General features: G+C 39.9%; 2 protein-coding genes across 6 annotated transcripts in view; one reads left to right on the forward strand and one right to left on the reverse strand.

The window, feature by feature from the left end:
* Window positions 1-3,249, reverse strand: part of camk1ga (calcium/calmodulin-dependent protein kinase IGa) — a 23,057-nt gene extending 19,808 nt beyond the window's left edge. The window contains exons 1-2 of the mRNA XM_078249323.1: window positions 3,188-3,249; window positions 1,551-1,662 (exon numbers count right to left, since the gene is read on the reverse strand). Of these exons, the coding sequence (XP_078105449.1) occupies window positions 1,551-1,636 (86 nt within the window). The 5' untranslated portion in view covers window positions 1,637-1,662; window positions 3,188-3,249. The remainder of the gene's footprint in view (window positions 1-1,550; window positions 1,663-3,187) is intronic.
* Window positions 3,250-6,204: 2,955 nt separating this feature from the next.
* Window positions 6,205-27,048, forward strand: usp48 (ubiquitin specific peptidase 48). 5 transcript variants are annotated; one of them, XM_078249324.1, is made up of 28 exons: window positions 6,205-6,351; window positions 6,853-6,990; window positions 7,530-7,650; window positions 7,831-7,972; window positions 8,837-8,964; window positions 9,189-9,313; window positions 9,939-10,047; window positions 11,153-11,286; window positions 11,530-11,615; window positions 12,640-12,819; window positions 13,115-13,252; window positions 13,500-13,649; window positions 14,085-14,285; window positions 15,978-16,089; window positions 16,355-16,494; window positions 16,982-17,056; window positions 17,213-17,337; window positions 20,280-20,402; window positions 21,413-21,474; window positions 21,803-21,913; window positions 22,775-22,905; window positions 23,104-23,210; window positions 23,343-23,450; window positions 24,029-24,211; window positions 24,781-24,906; window positions 25,703-25,751; window positions 25,849-25,875; window positions 26,329-27,048. In XM_078249324.1, exons 2-28 carry the CDS (start codon window positions 6,857-6,859, stop codon window positions 26,349-26,351), a joined length of 3,150 nt encoding a protein of 1,049 aa, XP_078105450.1. In that variant the 5' UTR covers window positions 6,205-6,351; window positions 6,853-6,856; the 3' UTR covers window positions 26,352-27,048. The 5 variants fall into 5 exon arrangements, with proteins under 5 accessions (XP_078105450.1, XP_078105452.1, XP_078105453.1 ...); XM_078249325.1 differs by lacking the exon at window positions 6,205-6,351 and adding an exon at window positions 6,378-6,679; XM_078249326.1 differs by lacking the exons at window positions 23,104-23,210; window positions 23,343-23,450; window positions 24,029-24,211; ... (2 more) ...; window positions 25,849-25,875; window positions 26,329-27,048 and having other exon boundaries at window positions 22,780-22,894.
* The last annotated feature ends 656 nt before the right edge of the window (window positions 27,049-27,704 follow it).

Genomic DNA, 27,704 nt, shown 5'->3' on the forward strand with positions numbered 1-27,704 from the left:
AGTTCTTCTGGGCAGCTGCAGGCCTGGCCTGTACCAGCTACTGCTATGATAGTAGATGTTGCAGCCCGGTCACACACTCACAGCAAGACGAAATTAGTGCGTACAGCACTGAAAGTGATGGGGGTGAGGGAGCATCTAGTCTGGATTGACGACAGTTCATTTACTGGCGCAGATGTCCCTCGCCTTACAAAACAAACTTTGAGCTAGCAAGCTACATGCTGAAAATGTTGTGCAACAAGGCAGGCCTGCTTGGTTATTTCAGTGAATTATTGTAATGATTTACAAATATGTTTACTGTTTATAATGTTTATATGTTTATTCTGTTAGTTATTGCTAATTATGCTAATTGCCCACTAGGCCTGCACGATTCGGGGGAAAATATGAATCACGATTTTTTTAGCTTAGAATTGACATCACGATTCTCTGCCACGATCTTTTTCTCACGAAGTGTAATGTTTATTGCACACATGAACCATGACAAAACTAAACAAATTGGCAGTACCAAACATAGATGTATTTTGGCACCTATATAGCACACTGAGCATCACCACAAGCCTGTAAACACAGAGGCTTCAATGAAGAGAAGGGAGAGCACTGCAGCGCTTGGGAGCTCTTTAAAACCTATTTTATAGTCTATGTTTAAAACTCACAGAAGAAAGTAGTGGTGTTTGTGATGCAGTCGGCTCGTAAAATTAAATGAGAATCAAAGTCATAAAAAAAAAATAAAAAATTAATTAATTAATTTTTCTTTTTAAATAATAAAAAAAAATAAAAAATCGAAGTTATTTAAAAATTAAATCGTGAACAGGGTGAATCGAGATCGCGATTTTATAACGATTAATCGTGCGGGCCTATTGCCCACTATAGCCGCTTTTTTGATTTTTGCAGTTCCTAGAACATAACATTCCTAGAACCCTTTTTTTCTCATGTTCCGACTGGACCAATTTGGGGATTTTTAAGTCCCTCTGGCCGCAGTTCCTGTAACTCTTTCAGCTCCTACTTCAGGGCAGGGTCTTTTCCCTTTTCCCTTTTCAGCATATGAACCTAGGTCAACGAGGGGTTCCGGTACAGACAAACAACGGGACAATTTTAACAATTTTCGCCATCTTATTCATCACTAATTTCACTTCTGACAAGGTTTAGACAACTGTTTAGAAGTGGGGGAAAAAAACGGTTTTGGGGGCGAGTAGTTAGTAGATCTGTTTAGAAGTGGACTTTTCCTAGAACTACGTTCCTGTAACTACTTGGTCGGAAAGCGGCTTATGTGAAAGTTTGCTTCCAGCAGTTTCTAAATGCTGGGGACTCATACACTTTCAACATAAAACTTTGGAGTACTCAACATTTCTGGGTTTACAATAGGGCTCAATGGGCTGGCAGATAGACTACTTTGTCTAAAATTGTCTTAACTTGTTACTAAAAAACTTGCAAGATGCAATTAACTGTCAATGAATCTTGGCTCTTGTATGCCAGACTAGTCCTTCTCTTCTTACATACAGAGCAATCGCCATTTCTTTCTCTCGTCTGATTTTACTTTCAACAGCAGTACTTACGATCCCATTTTTCCTATGAAGTCAAACACTTCCTTGATATTACTGGTGCTTTTCTTCCAGCTGCAGATGATCTCCTTCCGCCCCATCTTGGCTCTGACGTGGCCGTAGACTCCTGAAGCACAGATGACATCAATTACTGTTGAGTACTGTGCACCCACTTTGACATGTCTCTTTTCCTTACATATGAATGGGCTAAGCTATTGTGTTTAACTGCGTACATATAACTGAGTCAGATGAGTTACTTTTATGTACTTTATTTATACCTTTTATACAGAAGAGGATGTGGGCCACATTTGAAAATTGAATTTGAGTTCTAAGTCAGAATTAGGAGAATGAAGTCAGAATTCTGACTTCTTTTTAAAAGTCTAAACATTTTAAGTAGGGAAAAGAAAAACTGTAAGTCCTACTGTAAGTCCCTGACCCAACCCTTTAAGATGTCACCCCACCTCCCTCATGTTCTGCTTACATAAACAGGTGCATGTCCATGATTTAGGTCAGTCCCCACTGGGTGAAGCCCATTAGTACCCATCACTTACACAAGATTCCAAAAGGCCGAGGATTAGAGAGCAGCGGTTAGTTCATCTTCTCTGCCCAGGTCTACTGTGGGAACAGATTAGTGGCTGATTCTCTGACAGGACAAAAGCTGGCTCATTGGATAACCCTGGCCTTAAAAAGGCCTTCCAATAATATCTGAAATGCACCAATATTAGATGGTACATACATCCAACATTGATGTGCCAAATTGTGAAATTCATAAACTTTTTAGATTACATTCTGCTATATTAAAAAAAAAAAAAACATTAATAAAATTATATAACCACAGGATATTTCTTATTTCTACATTGCAGGATAGAACTATACTTTGTATATTGACTGAATTCTTGATATGATAAATTAAATTACTACGTTGAGTCCATTTGAATTTTGTAAGAAAACAAATTCAAGTTAAAGTAATTAAATTACAAAGTACAGAATTAAAATTAATAACAGGGTTAATAATTAAAATGTTTAATTAAATGTGTATCCATGCTCTTCACTCAGTGGTGAACAGAGCCTCTTGAATCATTTATTCGTTTGTTTCTATGAAGCTCTAATTATTTAGTTACCTTTGGCTCTTCAGGCAGCTGAAACGTTTTATTGCTTAGTCATTATTAACTAATTTAGGGAACCCAGAATTCAAGGGGTGTAGATGAAAAGATGATAAAGATATAGCCTACCTAAAATGGCTTTAGCCGTTTATGTCCATTAGTGATTCCAAAAAACAAACACCAAAACATACACTGCAGGAAACAAAACTGACAGACAGTATGTTAAAATGTAATGTTTATCTAAGCCAAAGTCAAGAGTATCTCCCAAAGGATTCATGGTAAGTGTTTTAACGTAAGCTTTGTCCTCGTGCTAAAAATATATTTTGTTATTACTAAACGGAGTTTGGCGGGATGAGAAATCAGCCGTCAGCACGAGCAACCTCCTGGAGGAAATAACGTTAGTTTGATATCTCTGATGGTTTAAACATCTATAACTCAGGATGTGAGCATATTTCTGAACAAATACGACTTAATTGTATCTTTACAGTTCAAACACGACACCAAAGGGATTTACTCTAGTTTTAAAAGTGTAATAAAGCTAGCTTTTACCTGATGAGCGGTGCAGAGCTGGGTGACCTGAGGTATCCGAGGTGTACCTGACTGTTTCACCTAGGCTGCTAATCTTCACGGGCAGGGGGCGGGGCCTCGTCCAGTCATGCTACATTCAAAGACTCTTGGAAATTAAAATGCCATTTAAAAAGTTGTTCCCCTTTTGTAAAACTGATGTAATCTTTTCTAATCTTTGCCATTCATTTTATTCATTAAATCTCGTTCACCACTAAATTTGAAAACAAATTCTTTAATCATTTTTAATTAGTTCAGCAAATAAATACGTAGTATTTGAGAGAATATATTTTCTTTCTGTCTTGGCATACTAACAGTGAAGGCATCTTTTGTATGTATTATTTTGACTATTTCCTCATGTAGGCTATTGGAAATAATGTCATACTATATGTCACCCTATGTACATTGCATGTTTTGATCAATATGTTTTTGTAGTATGCAAGTGATTCCTCAAAGGCTGGTCATTTTGTCCATAAGAGGATATTAGCTATTGTAGCTTAGTCTACAATAAAGAATGTTTAAAATGATGAAATCTCAATTAAGCTCACAGAGCCAGAAAGCGTAGTAAAATACTGGTAGAAGCACAAAAAGGCCATTACAAGTCCTGCAAACAAAGTTTCACTTAAGTAGGCAAACATTAGCCATGTTGTTTCACTGTGAAGTGAAGACTTAAGGCATACAGCTTTGTGGATTGTTGGCTTTCCCGTGAGTTGAATTAGGAAAGAAGGGACAAGACAAGGGGAAGAAACAAGATACTGAAAGATGGAAGGACAGGGAGAAGGAAGGCAGGAAGGAATGGAAGATTGAAATAAAGTATAAGGACCGAAGATACTTAAACAGAAGTAAGCAAAGAATGAAATCATATATTTGATGTGTATTACAAGGTTACATATTTTTGTCACTAAAATCTGACAAAAACAGCCATCAGCTAAATAAAATTAAAGGAAAGAAATCCCTTTGGAACAAATCATATGAAAATGAAGCTTCCCATAATGGAAAGAATCAAGTGCAGTGCCTAAAAAATTGTGTAAAAAGTACAATATTTGAGTAAATGAGTTACTTTTTAAAACAAATGGCATATTTAATTTGACCAACAGTATAAAGACTTAGAGGCATTTAGTCTTAGCAATAATAGGTTACAAAAACAGAAAGGCAACAATCTGGGGAGGATAGGAATGGGGTAAAAGGAGAGGGCAGAAAGGATAGAAAGAAAAATGTAAGTGTATTGTGATGTTTTAATGTTGACGTTAAATAAAAAATAAAAGAATGGCAGCAATCCTCATTTTGGACAAGAAAGAATGTGTAAATGTTAGATGTTTAAACCATTAATAAGTTATTAAAATGCACATCCATTAATTTTTGTTCAATAAATGCTGATATTTCCAACAGACCTGACAGGAATCAGTGCATCACAGTATCCATATGTTTCTGTTGCTGTTGACCATAAGTCAACATTTGTAATCCTTAGGAAACAAAATTCCTTTATTTTGTGCTAGAAATGCCCTTTGATTTTTCAAACAGGCATGAAACAAGTCGCTTGAACTGGTGAAACAACTGGCCGTGGTGTTAAATGTATGGATCGAAGGCAATTCCTAAAAGTTATATCAGTCCATCAAACTGGGCCTTGTGTTCACTCCATTCCTGACTGTTTCTCTGTATTCAAAATATTTAAAATGTACACTGCACTTGAACACACATGCTGAATACCAGTAAACAGCAGCAGCCACTGAAACAGCAATATTGCATGTGATCATCTACATGCACATATATAGTCACTTGCCATAATGATTACATCACCTAACCATATGGCCATTAGCTTTCCAGGTACAACATGATGAAATTGATTAAAATGTGCAAACTGTTCCACTTTTGTTCATTTTGTCATACCACTAAAACCTTGAAAAGGACATGTTGTGAATTTTAGCTATTTCAACACTCCATCTGGTCATGCTTCACTTTAAACAGTCTAGCCTGAAGATATGTAATGTTGCAGCACGACACATATCCCTTAATGGCATGGTAATGATAGCACAGTTAATCTCATTATGTATATCAGCAGTGAATGCAAAGTAGTGCCCAGTAGGCCATATAACTGCATCATTAGTTGTCATATATTAGATTCATATTCATACAGACAACATGTGAAACAAAACATTGTCTGAATGCAAACATCAGCAACAAGAGTTTGCTCATGTTCAAATATAGCCAATATTGGGCTAAATCATATAAAAATGGCAAAAGACTTTAGGGATCAAATAAAAAGAAATCTATATGTGAAAATGACCATTCCAATTTCTAAATAGAGCATAATTTTGTTTATTAAAGTAACAATTATTAAAAAACATCAAAGAATGTCACATTTTAATGTGCTCATATGCAGCCCTGCTTAGCAGCCGTTTACTTCAGTTAAACTTCAGGCCAGCTACAGTAGCCTATGTGTGTTACATCATGAGTCAATAACATTTAACAACATAGTTAGTCACCAACTTGAAAAGAGCTTGACATGTTCTTTTATTACGACTCTTACAGACTTTGGCCTCCTCTTGAATAATCAACTCATTGAAAATAGAAAATGCACATTTGCACATTGCTATGGATAAATACAGGGCTTAAAAGTGCTATCAGCACCACAGCGCGGACAACTAACCAGGATTTAATATAAAGTGTTTGTAATATTTTTAAATGTATGTAAATGTTGGTATTTTTCATTCCAAATCAGTCCGGTTTGGTCCTTCATACTAAGGACACATTGTTTTAGTTATATTCATGACATCACAAGACATGAATAGAACTAAAACAATATATAATACTTTATAAGAAATAATAAAGACATATACCGGTACTTATAGAATAACACATATGACACAATATAATATTTTATTCTTGAGACTACAAAAAAAGCAAAGCATTGAAGTGCCACTAACGTTAATTCGGACAGGAATGTGGCCTCTGAAGGCTCCGCATGTAATTTCCTCCCTTCAGTCACAACAAAGAGACGTCGACTACGTCACTAGTAGACGTCGTGTTGATTTTGAGCGGAGAAATTATTTATTTATAAATTGACGCAAGGGCGCTAAATCTAAAATAAACCGTGAATAAAATGTAAAAATACATTAAATATTTTGGTGAAGCAGCTGCACGCATGAAAGGTTCGATAATATTTGACCTTAACACAATAAAATCGTTACGTTAGCGTGGTATCGTTAAATGGAAAATGCAGGGACATTGACTTGCTAACACTGCCGGGTCGGGCTAGCTACATTTTAGCTAGCTAGCTACCAACCATTAGCACGACGGTAGTCCTTATTCCTGGCGTTACCCCGCAACACTGTTTGTCGGGATTCATTATGTTTCAGTGCTATATTTATTGTTGCGATGTATGGTGTGCTATGGTCGCCTTTTAAGTTGTATAGGGTAGTGGGGAGACTAGTAAGCTAATATTAGCTGGCTAGGTTAAGTAGCACCACATAGCTAACGGTAGGTTGCTTCGTAAGAACCAAGCTATGACCTGCATTAAATTATTTAGCCCCTGTTAGCCCGCTATGTTAGCATTGCTGGAAACAGTTTGGCTAACCTTAGGCCATAGCAGTGTTGTTGTGTTTTCTACTCATGTAACGTTATCTGACTTTGTGGTTAACGTTACATCGTAGGATTATGGCGCCCCGTTTACAATTGGAGAAAGCGGCTTGGCGTTGGGTGGAAACGGTAAAACCAGAAGAAATCAGGCTGGAACATATCGAGCTAGCATATCGCGTCAATCTCCCGGCCTGTAAGAGAGCAACCTGCAGGTAACGTTTCAATATTAAAACATGTCCGAACAACACATCTCTGTTGTGCTAGCATGTGCCAGTAAAGAATACCAGTAGCAGATGTATAATTTAATTAGAATTTTGAGGGCGTAATGGCCAGCTCCGCTAAGGGATGCTTATGTGCATCAACAGTCTGAATTGTTTCCTTGCTTGTGGACAAGCCTTCATAGCAGGGCAGCTCTGTACACTTTGTATGAAAGGTCATGAAGATCCACTGCACTCTTTAATTCGGAATACCACAAAATAACTCTAATGTATATGGTAGGCAGTAGGCACCAAAGTGAGCACTTATTCGTACAGTTGAAATGTTGCTGAACTTTATCTTGCTCTGTGGCTCCTTACTGTATATAAAAGGCTAATTTAAAAGGCTGTGTAGGTTTGTATGTAGAACATAGTTAAACTAACATATTTTAGCAGGAATTTGAAATGACCTTTGTCTACACATAAGAAATAGATGCAGTTACTTCTAAAGTATGTATTGGTACAGTAAGGTTTATAATCATGACTTGCTCTTACAGGAGGAACTGCAAAGGGAATCCCAACTGTCTTGTGGGGATTGGTGAACAGGCGTGGCTTGGGGATATTGATGAAAATGCTTTCCACAATATCGATGACCCAAATTCAGAGCGTCGAGACAAGGTATTTCTTCTTTTCTCAGAACACACATCTGTTGTAGGTGGACTGCTGAAACAGAGATGGAAGAATATCTAAAGAGACCGTCAATCCTCTCTCTCTATCTCTCTCTCTCTCTCTCTCTCTCTCTCTCTCTCTCTCTCTCTCTCTCACCCTGTGCATCTCTCTGTCTCTGCCCCCTTCTAGAACACATTTGTTGGCCTGACAAACCTGGGTGCAACATGTTACGTCAACACATTCCTGCAAGTTTGGTTCCACAACCTGGAGCTGCGTAGGAGTCTCTATCAGTGCCACAATTCCCGAGCACAGGAACACAATATTGAGTCTGGTATAACTGAAAACTAAAAAATAAATACTGGGGATGCTTCTTTGTTAGTCATTTCCTGGTTTAGGTCAGCATGATTTAGCCAGAATCTGTTAAGTATTTTAATTTTGTATACATACGCTTCATGTAGTGCATGTATCAACAGCTTGCACTATTAACCTTGGGTTTCACTGACACCATTAGCAACATTTTCTTACCCTGTGCTCAGTGCTGATCAGTGCAAATGTCTACATACATTTAAGACTGTTGTAGACATAACATGTCTAAACAAGCCAAAGCCAGAATTGATCAAGTTGTTCGCCAAAATGCTGATTTACTGTATTTTGACATGTACCAAATCAGGATAATACAATATTGAAAGTTATGTCTTGGGTCTTAACCCAAGTAGAATAACATAACCCAAACAAATATAATATTCATTAGATTGTTTGACATTTTTGCACAAATTAAAGCAGAAGCCACTCCACCAATACAGAACAATGTCCCATTAGATGTTATACCCAAAGAAGAAAAGATCAACATCAATGTATGTCTTATTATATTTGTTTTTTTATTATAGTTATTATTTTGTTAACCAATACTATATAAACGGCAATACCTGCTGTCTTGTTGGAAGTAACAATGAACTAAACATCAAGATCTCCATGTTGTTGAATGCGTGATTCCTTCTTTTGCAGTCTTGAGTTTTTTTTCTTTTCAAATATTGTTTAAATTGATTTGACAGAAATTGAGTTTTTGCCCACTTACATATTGGCTAGTGTCCGAGCATGAATGAGGCTAGCATGACACCACAAACTCATACGCCTTACCTTTTTTATATGATGAAATCATTTCATTCTCTCTGACTGACGTCTCTGTCTTTTTCAGATTACGAGCCTCAGTCCATCTGTGAGCATCTGCAGTATCTGTTCGCACTCCTGCAGAACAGCAACAGAAAGTACATCGACCCTTCAGGGCTGGTCAAAGCACTGGGCCTGGACACAGGACAGCAGCAGGTAAATCACTACATGAAACCTGGCAAATTATCAGAACTTTAATTTAGAAACACAGGGCTGGTTTCACAGTTTGTTGAAAGATGATTGTGGATATTGATTTCACAGGGGTCCCATTTTTCCAGATGTTTCTGTGTTGTGGGAATTGTGTTCAGAATTGTGCTAGGTTTTGGAGACTTGGTTTCTTTACAGTGCATTGAAACTGAATTCAAACATTTTATTTTCAGGATGCCCAGGAGTTTTCAAAGCTTTTCTTGTCTCTGTTGGAGGACACGCTGTCCAAGCAGAAGAGCCCCAACCTGCAGAATGTCATCCAGCGGCAATTCTGTGGACAGTTCTCCTACGTTACTGTGTAAGTACTCAAGTACTCAAAACCTGACACAAGTTGTATTTAAGGGAAAAAGTGTCATAAAGTGATTGGACATCAGAACTCTTCAAAATGTCACAATATGTATTGCGTTAACTGTGTGCTATTGCATCCAGAGGCCAGGAATTTTGTTTACTTTTCTGAACAAATCACAAAAGAGTGAGGGATATTTTGGCAGATGAGGACATTTTATATTCAGCTTTGTTGCGTGGAAGAATTTCGAGAAGGAGAAGGCGGCCAGTATGTTCCATTTGTCGTACATTGGAGATAAATGGATAACACCGGCTTTTCAGGCAAGTGAGGAAAACCTCTCTCACGCCACTCTGGAAGGATGTTTCCTCACCTCCTAAAAGAAACAAAATATGTTATTTACTAAATGTATGTGAACTCATTTCATTTCTGCTCAGTGGGAGAGTCTTAAAGTGGACCTATTAGGATTTTCAGGTTCATACTTGTATTTTGTGATTCTACTAGGACATGTTTACATGCTTTAATGTAACACTTTATTATTATCATACTGCCCATGGCTGCTGCACCTGTTTTCACCCTCTGTATGAGACGCTCTTTTGGAGCGCCTGTCTCTTTAAACCCCACTTTGGCTGTTTTCCAGATGTAACCAGTGTGGACGATCATCTGCGCTGCCGTCCCGATTCTACGAGTTGGAGCTGAACATCCAGGGCCACAAGAACCTCACAGAGTGTGTCACAGAGTTCCTGAAGGTAGCTTCCATTCCTTACATTCAGGCCTCTATGTGATCTTGTGTTTTTGGGACAACAATTGAGCTGCCTTTGTATTAATTAGCGGGGACATCTGTTGCATCAAAAGAGAGAGATCTAATTTCTCCCTTATCTGCATCAACAAATAACAAATGTTTGTTACTTTATATGACAAACTGAACAGGAGGGGGGGGACATTGATGTAAGTAAATCTGACGTGTATGACAGACAGTGGAATATTGTGTTGTGAGAGAAAATGTGTTTTAGGAACATAAAAAATGTGTCACTGAAACCCAGCGTTGATGAAGTAGGCTAAATAAATGTATACATCCCCAGCTCTAACAAAAAGGCTGTGCTTGTTATACCATAGCGGGCTGTGCAGTCTGCTGTGTGGAACTACATTCAAAGATGATGATGATGATGACAGTCAAAAGCCCCTACGTTACTTTGCAAGCAAGAGTAACACCGCAATCTTCTACAACCACCTACAACATAGAGCTGGGCAGTATGGAGAAAATCAAATATCACAACATTTTTGACCAAATACCTTGATAACAATATTGCGACCATATGTAGGGTTGACAATTGGTGCTTTCACAAAATATTTACACAATGAGATTTGTGATAAATTATCATCAGTAATGTGGCTATAATGACTAAGTGGGTAAAGGCAAATAATAGAACTGCGAGAACAGTCTGGAAAGTTCAGGAAATGACATCACTTTACTGAAATGCAGCCTGTAAAACCAGAAAAATGCAACCCTTATGTCATATTACAGTATCCAAAATTTAAGACGATGTCGAGACTCGTGTCACAATATCGATTTATATTGATATATTGCCCAGCCCTAGTACAACATAAAAAAAAAAGATATCGATCGCAATAAAAAAAACAAAAAAAAAACAGGTGTCCCTAAGAATTGTGAGTCAGTCTATTATAATGTCCTACACAGAAAAACAATAAATCAATTCGTCCGTCTGGTTTAAATTAGAATTTGTTGTGTATTTCTTCCAAAGTTAAACGACTGTGCCTGAAGATGTCTTGACGTGTGTATTTGTTGTTTTCACAATGATCACCCTTTGCTGTGCCTTGCCCTACAACTTGCAGGAAGAGAAGCTGGATGGGGAGAACCGCTACTTCTGTGAGAGCTGTCAGAGTAAACAGAGCGCCACCCGAAGGATCAGACTGCACAACCTTCCGCCAACCCTCAACCTGCAGCTCATGCGCTTTGTCTTTGATAGGTCAGCCATTGTAGTACTAATTGAGAAGTACTTTATTCATCCCTCATTTGGGAAATGTCATTTCTTGCACTCTGTTGTTCATCACAACACACATGGGCCTGAAATTCAAATACCGGCCACCCTCCGGTTCCCAAGCCAAGTCCCTACAGACTGGGCTACTGCCGCCCCGCTACTGGTGCCATCGGTGTTTACTTTCTACTGCTATGATAAGAAAAGTTTACTAAGCCATGTTGTCTTCCCCAGACAAACAGGCCACAAGAAGAAGCTCAACACCTTTATCAGTTTTCCAGAGCAGCTGGATATGGGGCCTTTCTTGGAAGGAAAAGAAGGTATTAACAGGATGAATATCTGTGACACACATTCTGCACTTTCCCTTACTAATCAATGCCTACTGACGTGTTAGCTATACGAAGAAACAAAATGCATACGCTACTCTTTTTAACTTTCGTTTAATTAAAAGGACTAAGCCCAATACTTTAAAGTGGCCATATTATGCTTATTTTCAGGTTCATAATTGTGTTTTGAGGTTGTACCAGAATACGTTTACAGGGTTTATTTTTCAAAAAACACCATATTTTTGTTGTACTGTACATTGCTGCAGTGCCTCTTCACACGCTGTCAGGTCTCTGTTTTAGCTACAGAGTGAGACCTCTTAACTTCTGTAACATCTCTGTTGTCAGTCGCACATGCGCAGTAGCTAGCTAAGGATTACATGAGCTAGCTCCAACTTCGGCCTGTCCAAGGCAGGTATAGCCGGGAGACTTCTTGTAAACGAGGGCGCACTTCCAACTTTGTGTGGAATACCTGCAGAACAGGGACATGTAAGTAGTTCTATACAATTTATTTTGTAGATTAGGGTGAATTTGTGTGTGTTGTAGCAGTGTTTTGCCATTGAGAACGACGGTTAGCCCCCTAGGCCCCTCGTCTCGGCTAGTGACGTAGAAAGCCGTGCAGATTTTGAACAGCTTGCCCGGAGACTGAAGGCAGGACACGTTCAGAAACCGTATCTCACTCAAAACGGCATGGTTTTTTTTTTTTTCAAAGTTTGTATGCGTTGTGGAAGTACCAGAGACACAAAATAACACCCCGAATCCCAGATTTTTTTTTTCATAATATGGGCACTTTAAATTCAGAAAGCAAAAGGGACATTTTCAAAAGTCCTCATGGGGAAAACTCGGCAAACGTGTCAAAGCAGGGTACCTTCACCTGGGTGATGGGTTGCTGTCACACAAGTTCCCTGCTTGCTAAAAATAGATTGATGACTAATACACTGCTTGCTCGATTATACTACATCTTAGCCCCAAGGACAGCGGATGTCTTTTGTTAATATTTGTTTCAACACTGTTTCTCCAGACCAGAAGTGTGTCTATGAGCTGAGTGCGGTGCTCATCCATCGGGGCATCAGTGCCTACTCGGGCCACTACATCGCCCATGTGAAGGACGCTCGCACCGGCGACTGGTACAAATTCAATGATGAGGAAATTGAGAAAATGGAAGGCAAAAAGCTGCAGCTTGGCACTGAGGAGGACATTGGTGAGTGAGTACTAAATGGACACTGTATAGCTCCACCTTCCTGAAATCCTTAGCTTCCTTATGTAGTGTTATGTTCTAGAATATGATAGATGTTGTAATTGTTATACAGTATTTTTAATATAGAATAATGTTCTTTACTGTTAAAAAAAAAAAAAAAACATGTTGAAGATGGTGCTTTGGTCAAATAAAAAATGACAAGTTAAGTAGTACCTTTTAGCCACTTGAGAGTCATGTCTGTAAATGTAGCCTATTCACTTTCTCTGTTGTTGCTCTTGTTGGTCTTCTTGGTCCCTAGCTGAGACAGTCAAGTCCCAGGCACGAAAGCCAAAGTGCAGTAAAGGCTACCACTGCTCCAGAAATGCCTACATGCTGGTGTATAAGGTCCAGGAAGAGGAGAATGCAGATCCCTCTGTGACCAATGTCGAGGTGCCAGGTGAGAAGTTGAATTTTGACACATTCTTATTAGCGTGTTTGTTTGTAATGTGTCCTTGTTCCTTGACGCAAACAAAGATGGCAGCCAGACAAGGAAGGAGCGATCATTTCTGGTCACTGTCTCTGTTTCCATCAAGGTATTAAGACATGTCATGAGAAATGTGGTTTAATAGTAAAAGATGACAGCCTGCAGTCTGGTCCATGTCGCCGTGTCTGATGGTGTCTTTTACCTCTGTCCTGGCTCCCAGCCTTCCTTCAGAGGTTGGTGGACCAAGACAACCATAAGTTTGAGGAGTGGTGCTGTGAGATGGCCGACATGAGAAAACAGAGCGTCGATAAGGGCAAAGCCAAGCATGAGGAGGTGAAGGAGCTCTACGAGCTTTTACCCGCAAAAGACGGTCGGTAAAAAACATTTCCTAATCACACACAGAAACTTAACAGAAACACTAAAGAGAGTGTACATTTTGTTTGTTGTGGCTTTCAGTTAAAAACATGCTAAAAGTACAGACGGCGTAATAAAGGGGCAGTGATGTGATGGGGGGGATATTGCTTAACTTGTACAACAGTTCCACTGTCTGTAGTAATACTGCAAATCACCGGTTTCCACTGTCAGTTGCAAAATAAGTCAGATGTTGATTGGAACCTAGTAGTTGCATTTGATTCCATATAATTACCATACTTCACGTTTACATGTTTATATATCTATATATAGATATGTGAAGGCTAATATACACAAAGCCAGTTATCACAGAATGAGCCTGGATTTAATGAATTAAATTCTGAGGTGCTGTGTCTCTTTATGTTTGATATGTTTCTCTGCTTTCCCCCCTCAGGCGAGCCATATGAGTTTATTCCCCTGGACTGGTTGAAGAAGTGGCTAGAGGACTCTCCTTCCACAACAGAGATCGACAACTCCCTGTTCCTTTGTTCTCACGGCAAACTGCACCCAGACAAGGTGGCCGACTCCAAGAGGGTTTCCCTGCAAGCTGCTCAGCTCCTCTACGACCGCTACAGTGGAGGGCCGCGACTGGACGGTCAGTCAAACAGAGGGTTTTAGTGCTTCCAATTCAATAGTTACAAAGAAGTAGGTATCACAATGATCAGTATTCTAAAACTCTAAACATAACTCTAAACAAAAAACTTCAAATATATACGCATTTAATTAGGGCTGGGTATCGGTACTCAATACCCTTTTTAAGGATCGAAATAACCCAGTACCAAGTAGTAATGAAATTTCTCCAGTCAATTGATACCTGATCGTTTGACTGTATCCTTTTTGTACCCAGATCTAGTAACAAATGACTATCTTTATGGTTTTTCTTGCAGGAAATCAGCGTGAAGTGTTCTTCAATTTAATGCGACAGTGATTGGCCCACTAGTGCAGAAGTGGTGGTTGCATTTACGCATCTGAATGCTTCCATTCACATGAGTATAGAATGAAGTAGGAAAAAAAAGAAGAAGGTATCAGACAAAGTACTTTAATATCACTTTAAGGATACTGGTGTTGGTAGTGGTATCGTAATTCTTTAAATGACACAAAACCCTACATGTAAACAACTCTTTGCAGCTTTAAACATCCTTATAGTTGTATGTGGTATACTTGAGACATAAAGAGTCTGCAAGTATGTTAAGGCTGTTCTTTCTGCCGTTGCAGGCTGTTTACTATAACTAAAGAATTGGCTTCTAATTATGCAAGTAATAAAACTCTCAACCCTCTGGGGTCCAAGACATGTATGCCAATTTTTGGGTCGCCTGGTTTCCTTGTGTAATAATGCTTAAATAACCTCAACCCTGTATGCTGCAGGGATGTCACGTGAATGTATAAATTGTTATAGGACTATAAAGAAAAGAAAACGGAAATTTAATCTCACAGAAAGGTATTGAAATCACACAGAGAACAATAGAGCTGAGCTCTCCAGGTCGGCTGGTTGGTCGATATGCTCTTGTGTGACTAAATCTTTATCGGTCGGACGATCGCTGGTATTACTTTCATTAGGCCGCCTGTCCACCAAAGCATTTTTTTCCAGCGGAAAATGACAGACAGGCCCTCTAGCCAGCTGGGTAATAGGTGATGAGCGCAGCGTTTTACCCAAGCGTTTTTCAACTCTCTGCAGCCAGAAACAAACTCCAAACGTGCAGCGCTCAGCTCAGAATAGACACTTAGTGCCTCGTCACACTGCAAGTATTGCGTGAATATGCAGCGCTCCCGTTTCAAAGCCTCAGAAAAAAAACGCTAGTGTCTCATACCGACGCATATATTTAACCGACATTGACATAGGCAGAATGAAGCTCAATTTGCACAAAATCCGGCAATGTGGCACCTTCCCACTGAGGTGTGGGCGTGTTAATTTGTGCTTTAGAACATAACTGCCGTGAAACAATCAGAAAACTAGGTTTTATTCCTCTGATTCACTGCTTTGTTCGGCGCTCCCTCTCTTCATTCACTCTCTAGCTCGCTTGACTACCTCGTCGCTCGTTGAGCCGGGGAGAAGGGGCCAACTTTGAACGCTATGTGTTTACAAACAGTAAGCGATACCTCCTACATATTATACCTTTTACATCACTAGTTGACTTACGAAAGCAAAGCAGTGGTTAAGTTTGCTCTTGTTTGCAGGCAAATTAGCAACTTTGTACTTAAAGCAATCCCTAGGAATGTATCCTGACTGCTCCTAAAACCACAATGTCTTCTACATTTTAACATATCCCACTTATTTGTGTTTGTTCAGGCTCCTCTCTGTGTAGAGAGTGTGTTAGCCAGCGGTGCAGAGTGCTGCGGCTGAAGAACCAGCTCAACGAAGATTTCAAGGAAATCACCAACCTCGTCAAGCGCACGCTCAGGTAATCACACTCAGGAACTGTAAACGGTTAATGCAGTGGCTCTCAAAGTGTGTGGCACGTTCAGTGAACAGCTAAACGTTGTCACATTAAAGTTGACCTGCGTCACCCCTGAGTCGGTCAACCCCTGAGTCGGTCAACGTGGGTTAACCCTTTCAAACACAAAGTCAACCCTGGTTGAACCCTTGGTGTGAAAGCGATATAAAGTAATCATGGGTTTTGTGTGTGTGTGTGTGTCTCTCTGTCTGTGTCTGTCTCTCTCTCTCAGTGGTGAGGGCTTCTGGGTGAGCAAATCATCTCTGCGTAGCTGGAGGCAGTTGGCTTTAGAACAGCTGGAGGAGGACGAACACGAAACCAAACACAACAATGGCCAGATCAACGGACAGGGACCACACAACAACAGCAAAGGTGGGAGTAATGGATGTGATTTTGTTTTTCCTTCCCCTATATTCACTCTGCAGCTTAGCGGTGCCGTGAACTGCAGCGCTGCATCGCCGTGATTCTGTGAACAGGGCCGCTGTCTGTGGTTGGTTCACGTCTGTAACAGCAGGACAGTCGAGTGTGTTATCTACAAACTGCTAAAGTCAGTTGAAACGTTGTCGGTAGCCTAACGGTTACAAACAGACTCGATAGTGAACAACACGCTAATGTGCTAAAGGATTTGTGTTTTTTTGCTGGACCAGAGAATATTTGATTAAAACCATAAACTATGGTTAAAACAGATCGGGGATGCTGTCTTGTTATCATTGTTCTCCGTAAAGATTACTGGAAGTGATGTAATATAGCGTTTTATCTGGGGCACTGCGTCAGACTCCATTTAAAAAATAAAAAAAAAATAGCCTTTGCTACATTGCTTGTAAGAAAATAACAGGAGTTATTAATTGTTTGATTGTAGAGTTCGGCTCAGAGCTCTCGGAGGGCAACGAGGACGAGATGAAGACTTTCAATGAAGACATTGTCTGCTGTCACGGTACTGTCCCATCATCAGCATCTAGAATGATCTTACAAAGTACTTTTAACCATGACATTGTACAATTTTGAAACAAAAACATGCTCCCATTGCTATTACAAAGTTAAATTTTTTTATATGTTGGCTCTTAAATGTTTATCTTGGTTCCTGCTGTAGGGGGTCTGAGTATTTTGGAGACTGAACGAAAGCTGGTTTCCTCTGAAGTTTGGACCAAGCTGAGGGAATACTTTCCCAAAGCCCCAGAATTCACCCAAAACAAAGAGTCCTGTCAGCAGTGCCTGGTGAGTAGACATTGACAAATCATTCAGGGTTGCACCACACTGATCCCTGACTTCTTTAATTTCCATGCCTCTGGCAGCAATAGCCATGGTCACTGTTGACCTCACGCCTGTCCCATTCTTGTGAATGCCATGCTGGTGATCAAAGGTCACAAAATGCATTTTTGGCCATAACTCAAGGATTCCTACACTAGTTATGACAACATATCACACAAATGTCAAATGATTAGGTGCCCAGGTAGCTCACCTGGTTGAGTGTGGTGCCCCATGTGCCAAGGCTCAGTCCTTACCCCAGTGGCCCAGGTTCAATTCCGACCCGTGGCCTGTCTTCAGCTGTCCATTTAAAGGCCAAAAAGCCCCAAAAAATAAAATAAATAATATTTTCAGAAAGATGAAACGTCAAAAAGTAATGTTACTTGAAAACAGCGTGTAGTTTCTTTTTAGCATCTCACATCACACTTTCAGTCACTATGACCACTACTACGGTCAGAAACATTGTGCCAAAATATGAACAATAACGTCGCTGTCAACAGGCTTATCTGCTAATGTTGGCTGCCAACCGTTACCTTGAAACCATCCAGCAAATAGATGGTACCGTAGGCTGCCATTACCTGAAGCCGGTGATTTAACATCACCGCTCATTTTACAGGCAGTTTAACAACAGAAACAAAACGCTGAGTGAACATTACTAGCTACGTTTTTCATGTTGGTTTTGAGCGGTATGCACCCCCACTAACCTGGAAAACTGTTTTAAAACAGTAACATTAAATGTGCTGTAGGTCTGATTGTGAAGATCCAGGACTTAGCCAAAAAATTTGAACATCAACAACTTCTCAGTCCCTCCCCCCTTTCCGCTAAAGCCCAAAACGGTCTCCTAAGCCCCCCCCCCCACAAGGGAGAATGAATGCGTGTGCATGAGCAGTGATTGACACGCAGTTAGACACCCCCCCCCCGGCCCTGATTGGTGCATCTGAACAGGGAGCTGTGGATTTTTGCAAATCGCACTACAGGCTGTAGATCGTACCAGAGGAGCTGGATTTTTTTATTATTATTATAATTACCTTCTTCATGTAATTTTAGTTCTACTTGAACATAGGGTCAGTTTCAGCAAATATGACAGAAAGTTAGTTTTATAAGTCTTACCTACTGCACCTTTTAATACAGCGTGTCAGAGGAATACAGCGTCTCCTGCAGCAGGGAGTCAAAGGCAGAGGGACCATCACCGCAGCGTTCGCTAACGTTAGCTTCTTGTCTCGTCTGGGGTCTGATAAACAGTAAATTCATCAACTTCAGTCCACAACGCTATTTTCCAATAAACTGTAGCTGTCATATTTCACAGGACCCGCGTGAGTGCGGATTTCATGTCGCGGGTTTCGTCGCTGTTTGTCACTTTGCCCAAGATTGAGTGACAAGTAGTACTCGCCCTGTTTATTTGGTTGTCATGACTTCGCGAGTGATGACGTCCTGTCACTGTTCCAGTTGCTCACCCTAAGGGGGGAGAGAGTGGATGACAGTTCGCTTGAGTTCACAGACGGCTCTGCAGAGTCGTGTAATTACGACTTAATGACTTTTCATAAACAGCTGAAGGAGCGGCGTTGCGCGGTGTACATAGCGGAAACCCTGTTTTGCGTCTGCCCTATTTCTGATACCGTGGCGGCAGAAATTTAATATAAACATAGAGGAAACACTGAGATGTGTGTGAAGCATTCACGTTTCGCAAAAAAAAAAAAACACACTTAAAGTGCTCATATTATGCTTTTTGGCTTTTCCCCTTTCCTGTATTGGGTTATATATCTTTTTTGTGCATGTTATAGTAGCACAAAGTGAAAAAGCCCAAAGTCCACCCCAAAGGGACTTACCATCTCCAACAGAAAACACTGTTCACAAACTGCTCCAAACAGCTCTATTGTAGTCCAGCCTTTACTTCCGTGACGAACGTGTCACTTTGTAACACACGTTATAATGCTCGCCTAGCTGCTAGCATGGCACGCCCTCATACTGTGCAACTGACTAGCTAGCAGTGCTTACCTAACTACTGTGCATGTGCGACTCCCAACAAAGATGGGATAGAAGTGAGATGCCTCACTCTGTAGCTAAAACAGAGAGCTCAACACACAGGGTGAAAAGAGGAGCTGCAGCAGTGTGCGGTACAACAAAAATATGGTGTTTTCTGAAAATTAAACCACATAAACCTGTTCTGGTACAACCTCTAAATACAATTATGAACCTGAAAATGAGCGTAATATGAGCACTTTAATACCTTTTTATTAAAATGCATTAAAGTTGTCACTACACATTTGAGTCTAGACAGACATGGATGTAAAGTGCAACTTGACTGGTTAGCAAAGGCATACAACCGCAAGGCGGTAGTTCTGGTTTATTTACGATTTAAGACATACTTTACTGATCCTGCAAGAGGAGATAGCTTCTTTTTTTTTTTTCACATTACACACAGGGCCGAAATACGCACACATGCGCAGGACCTATACATGCACTAATGGAGAGATGTCAGAGTGAGGGGGCTGACCATGACAGGCACCCCGAGCAGTTGGGGGTTCAGTGCCTTGCTCAAGGGCATCTTGGCAGTATCCAGGGGGTGAACTGGCACCTCTCCAGCTAACGTTTAATTTTTATATCTTTAATTCATCTACATTACATTTTCTAAAAGTATTTCTCTAAGCCTGCATTAAAAATTAAAAATGTAAAGGTGGATTTATGCACAGTCGACAGCCTTTAACAAATATTGCGACCCCCTGCGATTTGGATATTGCACTAGTCCATATTGCATATATTGATACAATTGTGATTAATTGTGCAGCCCAAATTGATTAAAACTATAGACGCATAGAGTAATAAGTTATGGCTTCCCTGGTAGTAGATATGCCTTATAAAGTGAACCATTTGGTTAGTTGTGAAATTAAAACTTGTCGTTCTTGTGTGTCTAGACATTAGAGCAGGAAGAAAAGGACAACGAGGCAGTGAGTAAGATGATGGCCCTGGACCAGAAGAACCAACTGCTCAACCTCTTTCATGAGAAGAACCGGCCAACGCTCGCCAAGTGGCCTCAGGTATTTCCTTAATATTTTAAGATTACGTTTTATCACCATCTTTTACAGTTTCAAAATAACAAAATAGGAAAAGGGCCCGAAGCAAAGGTTTGGGCATTCTACATGGTTACATAGTAACACCCCCTTTGGCAAGTAAACACATGTTGTAGCCAGCAAAGAATCTTTCAGTACTTGTGTGTGTGTGTGTGTGTTAAATGCATTCTTTCCTCTACCAGTGAAATGTTTCCCCTGCGACTGGCTCAACACAAGCCCAGAGCATGATCCATCCACCCACATGCGTAAGAGTTGGAGAGGTGTTCTTTTCATGACATTTTGATTTATTTACAGGGACAATGGACAATGGCTCATTACAGATACGATATTTTTTAACTTTATTAGTCCACAGGACTTGTTTCCAAAATGCGTCAGGCTTGTTCAGACGGGCCTTTGCAAACTTCTGTGCAAACTTGTGTATTGGGACAGTACTTTGGCAGCAAAAGATGACGTTTCACAAGGACACAAGAAAACAAACAAAAAAAAATGAGATTGAGAAAGGCCCACGATTTTAGGATATTTCAAAAGCTTTGAAATTTCCACCAGCTGGCCTTTCCTAACAATGATTGTGAACAAGCCATATCCCTAACAGGCTAATTAAGGTCTCAGAGCTCAAATATATTGGGGTGCCCAAACTTTTGCATGGTGCTCCTTTCCTTTTTTACACTCTAAAATGTTACTAATCAAAAATCATCTGGCGTTGGCCAGAACAGCGTCAGCCTTGCTTAAAATGTTGACAACAATGTTTCATCTTTAACTTTATGTCTTTTGGAAATTAGTTCATCTTTTACTCACTAAACTATTCAGAGTAACATACATTTTGACTAGGGGTGCCCAAACCTTTGCATGCCACTGTATATTTATAGTGCAACATAAATTATACTGGAATACCATTAATTGAAATTACACAAATATGATAGATGATAACAAACGATGATTCATACATACAGTAAATCCTCTCTCGTTTGTCTCTCCAGGACACAGACGTTCTTTACATTGTCCCTCTGTATTTTGTGGATGAGTGGAGAAAATTCATCAGGTATGTTTGTTTCAGGAATCAAGTGAAATCAACACAAAAATATTACTGTGCATGGTATCACATTCTCGAAACAAAGTTTGACTGTTGACACTCAAGAACAACGTTAGCCTTCCACAAAAGGAGTTAAAAGACACGTTTGGTACATCAGATGTGTGCCATTGTTATTGACTAAAACCAGCGTAATGTATTTACTTTCATTAAGGTCGACCCTTTGATTTCCGAGTTGGCCACGACCTAATGATGTTGTTTATGACTGGCAGTAAAATTTCATATTAACCTGGTATTGTAAAATGGTAATTGTTTGCCCGTCTGTGTGTGCACTTTGTAGGAGGCCCACTAAATCCTCTCCAGTGTCTAATGTGGGCAACACTCTGCTACTCTGTCCCCACGGAGGCTTCATGTTCACCTATGACTCCCTCATCAACGGAGATGCCCAACAGTGAGTTCTGCTTACTAAACTCTCTAATAGTTGCTTTACAGCTACAAACAAATCCTTAAAACATTTCAGATAAATTGTCTTTCCGTGAGAATTATACTTCCGACAGGAGAAAATACATAACTGGAACAGCAATTAAACTTCACTGTCCATTATGACCCAGTCAGTCAATCAATCAAGTTCATTTGTCACGTGAAATTGTACGAGGTACAATTCCAGTGAAATATAATTCCATCAGCTCCATCACGTGTGCATGATACATCATAAAGAAAAAATGTGGCCGTCAGATCGGCACACAGAAAAAGAGTCACCTGGTTGAATTTCAGCGGCACTCAGTGTTCAATTCCATAGCCATAGGTCGTAGCTGATAGTCATCTCCACCTTTTCCTCTGTGTTTACTCTGTTTACCCTTAAAAACTTTGACTGGCCAGGCTAGCATAGTCAGCAGGAGACCTGCAAGTTGATTTCCTGATCCCGATGAGCGACTCGTAGCCACATGCCGTCAACGTCAACCACATAAAGCACAACTAATATTTGTAAAATATACAATTCAGCATAAGTTTTGCAAAGCTGACGGAGAGGCGACTGGAGAGGTCTGCATTGTCTAAACCCATACTAATAATAAACCCTTGACCCAGTGAGGCAGCATTAGCCCTACTATGTGGTCACATTTCGAGCATGCGATCTTATCATCTAAACAACCAGGCTAGCTCAGCAAATGGTCCTTATTCTTTAAACTACATAGGTCTAGTCAAATCTGAATTAAAAAGAAGAGGTGACGCTTTCAATTGAACTAGGCAGGTATCGTGAATAAAATGAATGGCCACTGCTGTGGTCTCATGTTGTGCCGTTTGTCCTGCACAGTGTAGCTCTGCTCTGGCCCAGTGAATGGGAAGTGATCAGCAGACTCTTCATTGTGGACCAGCCAATCTCCATCCACTGCTTCAAACAGACCACACTAAGTGGTCCCACCACTCCGTACACTACTCAGCCTGGTAAGAGTGCAAGGTTAAAGGATTCCAATAGTGACTCTGTTTTACATTGATGAAGTAAAATGTCCGTAGAAATGGATGAAGTGAATAATGTGTGTCCTAACATCCCTACAGTTTGATATGTTGGGTGGAATGTTGCTTTGACTTTTTTTGGCTTCTCAATGTCCTTGGTTTATATGCTATTGATGTTTATGTGTTTAGATCTCTGTTGGGAGTGCAGAGAGAGCTTCCTTTTCCAGCAGCAGAGGGATCTCAGAGAGTATACACAAGCAACCATCTACATCCGCAAAGTCCTCGAAGATCAGAGGGTATGAAAAAAAAAAAAGAGGACATTTTAGGTCGTCCAGCCAGTGACAACTGTATTTTTTCACATAATGTCTAAAATGAGATCTGGTGAATTTCTATTGTTGGTGCAATTTCCATTGTTGTCCTTTGCATAGATGATAAAAGAAGCGGCTCCAGAACTGAACGCCAGCAGCTCTGAGGCAGAAGAGGAGAAGGAAGAACATCCAAAAATGGATGGAGAGGGAGACCCAGACTTCAGCCAGGTAAGTCCATTACCACGCTATAACTACAATAACAGTAGTTAAGACTGTGTAAAGAGAGTCAAACCTAGACACTCAGCACTGTACAGGCTTTATTGACCGTCTACCACCAACTGTCTGTGATTAGTATAAGTATAATAATTATATTTGCTCTTTCGCTGCAGCCGCTGTCTTCTCTCTCACCACAAGTTCTCTTTTCCTTTGGTTATACTTATGTTCCTGATGTGCAGTCTGAATAAATGAAGAAAAAACAACAAAACTAAGCAATAATACTAGTATGAGAATACTAGTATGATGAGTTATAGTTCATTAACAGTTGGAGTAAATGCAGTAGAACTAATAAAAGTAACAGTACACACAGATTACGAAGAACTACTTTATTTGTCACGCACAATCATACAGTACAATGTAGTGAAATCCATCTCTGCATTTAATCCATCTTATGCATTAGGAGCAGTAGACAGCCACATACAGCATCTGGGGGGGGGGGGCAACATGGGCAACTTTTTTGGTGTTAGCAAAGATGAGGAATAGAGGCATTGTCAGCCCTAATAGCTAATAATTACATTACTTTCTTTCAGTCACAAGATGGTGCAAAGCGGATTAAGTTGGATGACAGCAGCACGGCATCAGCAGCTGTACTTCCTGTGACCAACATGACCAAACTAGGTGGAATCAGGAGAAGCACTCGGCACAGGAAACTCAGAGGAGAGAAAGCACTCATCGTTTCAGCTAATCAGACACTTAAAGAGCTCAAAATACAGGTGAGAGCTCTAGGTGACTGGATAGAGTACTAGAATGCTGAACGCAAGCCTGAAGCGTTTCAAATGAAGGTGTAAAACTAAGTGTATTATGCCATCTGGAGGATGGATTGGGTGAAGCTTGTTCACATTTACAGAATCTACACAGATATTTGGATACCCTGAAGAAGAACTGATTGCAACAGAATGTTGTGATAGAAGTAGAGATGCACCGATTGCAAATTTTTACAGATTTTTCATTGAGTTTGACCAGCCGATACGGATTTCATTTTTTCTAACCACTTCACAGCACACACAAATATTTATTTTCTATCTTTTCTTTAATAGAAAATGTACCATTTTTTATAGAACATAGAACATTTTTGAGTGAATTTGACCGGCATAAAATCGGCATATGTCAGACTGCCCGGCAGGCCGCCGGTCATGGACGATGACGTGAAAATCGGCCAATTCCGGTCACCAGCCGGTCAATCGGTGCATCTCTAGATAGAAGTATTGTGATTACTGTACTCTACAGGTGATGAGTAGTCTGTATTCACAAAACTGACTTTGCTGTGCTTCTGACCCTGTAGATTATGCATGCCTTCTCTGTGGCTCCGTTTGACCAGAACCTCTCCATTGACGGAAAAAGTCTGACGGATGACTCGGCCACGCTGGGTAGTCTGGGCGTCATCCCCGAAAGCATTATCTGTCTAAAGGTACCTCCTACTTTGATTTTTACATAGAAATCTCAACCACTGCAGCTTTTTTTTAAATATTTGTAGGTTTTATTTTATGCCTTTTCGAATCAACAAAAACACCCAAGTAAGCAAACAAGACTTTTATAGGCCTTTTAGTAGCAGTCAGATATTTTGGGCCAGAATCCAGCAAGTGAAGGGCAGAGTCAGAAATTGTGAGAGAATGTTCCATCTGTCACCTGACATCTGACATCTCACAATGGTGAGACAAAAGGGTTAAATCTTGTGCAATCTGGATTTAGAATAAAGGGAAGACGGTGGACAACTTTGAACTGGATCAGCTGTTTACTGTTAACAGACAGACTGTAATTGCATGCAACTTCAGAAAATCCAATGCCCAATTCCAGGCACCCCTAAATGTCACAGTAGAGGCAACTGTACAACCATCAAACAAACATACAAATGTAGAAACCAGATGCCTGGAGTCAGGAGGGTTCTTTAAGATATCAAAAACATGAATGCTTTCCTGGAGAGGTTTCAAAGTTACGAATCTTGGATTGGATGCAGTGCCTAATTTATAGGCATCGGAAAGAAATGTGAATAAGTCAGCTCACATTTCTCACCCAGCATCCTGAATGATGCAAACCGTCCATCTACATACAGGTCTTAAATAGAAATCAGACCCTTCTCCCTCCAGCCAATGGAGGTTTTCTCTGAGGGTAAAAACTGAGTTAATCTTGACTCCTATCAGATCATCTTGACAGTGATCACAGACATGTTCCTTTCAATCTAAAACATTCATTCCATTGTTTGACAGGCTGATGAGCCAATAGCAGACTATGATGCAATGGATGATGTCTATCAAGGTGAATGGCGTCGTCTTTACCTCCAATACATTACATTAACTTTGTTTTAAAAAAGGTAAATTGTGATAACACTGTTTCTCAACTACTTCCTTCACAGTGAGTATGCCTGAGGAGGGATTTAAAGGTGAGTAGCCTTTTTCTTCATCCAGTAAGCCGTTTACCATCTCTCTTATCTACACTGATCCATTCAAACTGAAAGGGATTACCCTGATAATCAGACTCAATTCACCTCATTTCTCTATTTGGATTGCTGATAAACATCTGAGGTGGAAGCATCGACCCAGAGGTCTGAAATCAGGCTAGAGAGTGATCCAGAATACAGCAAAACTCACGGGCACTACACCTTTAGCATTCCAAATCACTTTTTATAATTTATTCTTGTAAACGATTCGACCACATTTCTAGGGCTTGGTATTGAAGCCAAATACTTTAAGTACTGACCAAACTCTGTCTGTACAGCTGAGTTTTGATAACACAAGCACTGAAAGTTGACCAAATGTTTGACCAGATTATTCATGATCAGATTTGTTAATGTTATACTGTATTTGGATCTAATAATTTCTGTTCCTCTCTGCAGGCACTGGGCTTCTCGGACACTGAGGAAAGCTGTGCTGTAGCTATGCTTGAATGGGACGGATGACCGATGGATATTAAAAAAAAGAAGCTTGAATTTGTCAAGTGTCCATATATAAATAAATAAGTGCTTTAATTTGTTTTTTTACGTTTTAAGTAGGCTTCCTTTAATAAAACTGTGACCGTGTTGCAAAGCTGCTGTTTTGCTCTACATAAGGTTAGCTGGCCTTTGATATTTAAAATTCCTAATCATTCTGAAGGACTGCGTGGCAGTGCTTCTACCTGACTAATAGAATCTAGTTGAGGAAGCTAAGTGGATCTGTTCTACTCTTACTCAAGAAAATGGGCTTTGTTTTTGACTCTTTTAAATTATGGCAGAAATAAAAATTAAAGACAATGTTCTTTCTTTCTATTATGTGGAAGCTTGTGTTCTCACTTCAGAGTTTTCAGGTTTGTCGAAAGAATGCACGAGTAACTGTTAAGTATTACAAATATATCTGCTCTTAAATGTTAGAACATTTATTACCTCTACAGCAAATCTATATCCATATACTCATGTGGCATTTAGAGATACATAGCTACACGGTATGTATAGAAGCTGATTCCTGCAGAAGGTTCAGCAGTTCAAAACCCCAGAGTTGGAAGTGAGATGGAATGCAAGCAGTGATATGTGCTGTTCTTTTCACTGTTATTTCTTATGGACAATAAAGTTATTTTCAAAGCACCCTGTCCTCACATACTCGTAATTTTTTGATTCAACAAATTGCCAAATAGACTATGGTTTTGGCGGTACAGTGTTTATTAGAGTAACTCTGTTGTGAAGGCCAATACCTTCTGCCAGTGGTTCCTAAACCTTTTATTACAAGGACCCCTAAACTTATACAAATTAAACCACTGACTCCCATCTTAAAGGATGTTTGCTTTTAGATGTTTTATTACAGAAAGTGTATGAAAACCATGAGCAAAATAGACATACAGTACATTATGTCACTGTCTTATGGGTGGAGTTACAATGGTAAATTATTCCTGATAAACTTAACAGAAAAATGCACAGTTGTTTTCCTATTGAAATGATCTCATAATGTGCTGGTCAATAAGGCATGTGCGTACTGTAAATACAATCAACCCCATGGGCACCATAGACCTAAAGCAAATTATATTTCTGTACTATTGTGCATATAAAAAGCCATGCCACAGCACAGCTCGTTTAAAGTGTGCATTTCTCTGTGGATTTAGCGTTTTGATACTTTCACAGAATTTATAGCACCTAGATTATGGAATTATTTCTAGATCTGCTTCATAATCAAAGGCTTTTTTTACAATATGGGACCTTTAAAGTGCACTTCTTTTGATTTTGGGGGAATAGGAAAAGTTAAAGAT

Source organism: Sander vitreus, chromosome 4 (genome assembly GCF_031162955.1).
Source record: "Sander vitreus isolate 19-12246 chromosome 4, sanVit1, whole genome shotgun sequence".
Lineage (NCBI taxonomy): Eukaryota > Metazoa > Chordata > Actinopteri > Perciformes > Percidae > Sander > Sander vitreus.

What these genes read in the sequence shown, in the direction of transcription:
- usp48 (XM_078249324.1), top strand. Translation starts at nt 6,857, where the DNA reads ATGGCGCCCCGTTTACAATTGGAGAAAGCGGCTTGGCGTTGGGTGGAA. An exon ending in ACCACACAACAACAGCAAAG is followed by an intron (nt 16,495 to 16,981) that starts GTGGGAGTAATG and finishes GTTTGATTGTAG; the next exon opens with AGTTCGGCTCAGAGCTCTCG. An exon ending in AATGGATGATGTCTATCAAG is followed by an intron (nt 25,752 to 25,848) that starts GTGAATGGCGTC and finishes CTTCCTTCACAG; the next exon opens with TGAGTATGCCTGAGGAGGGA.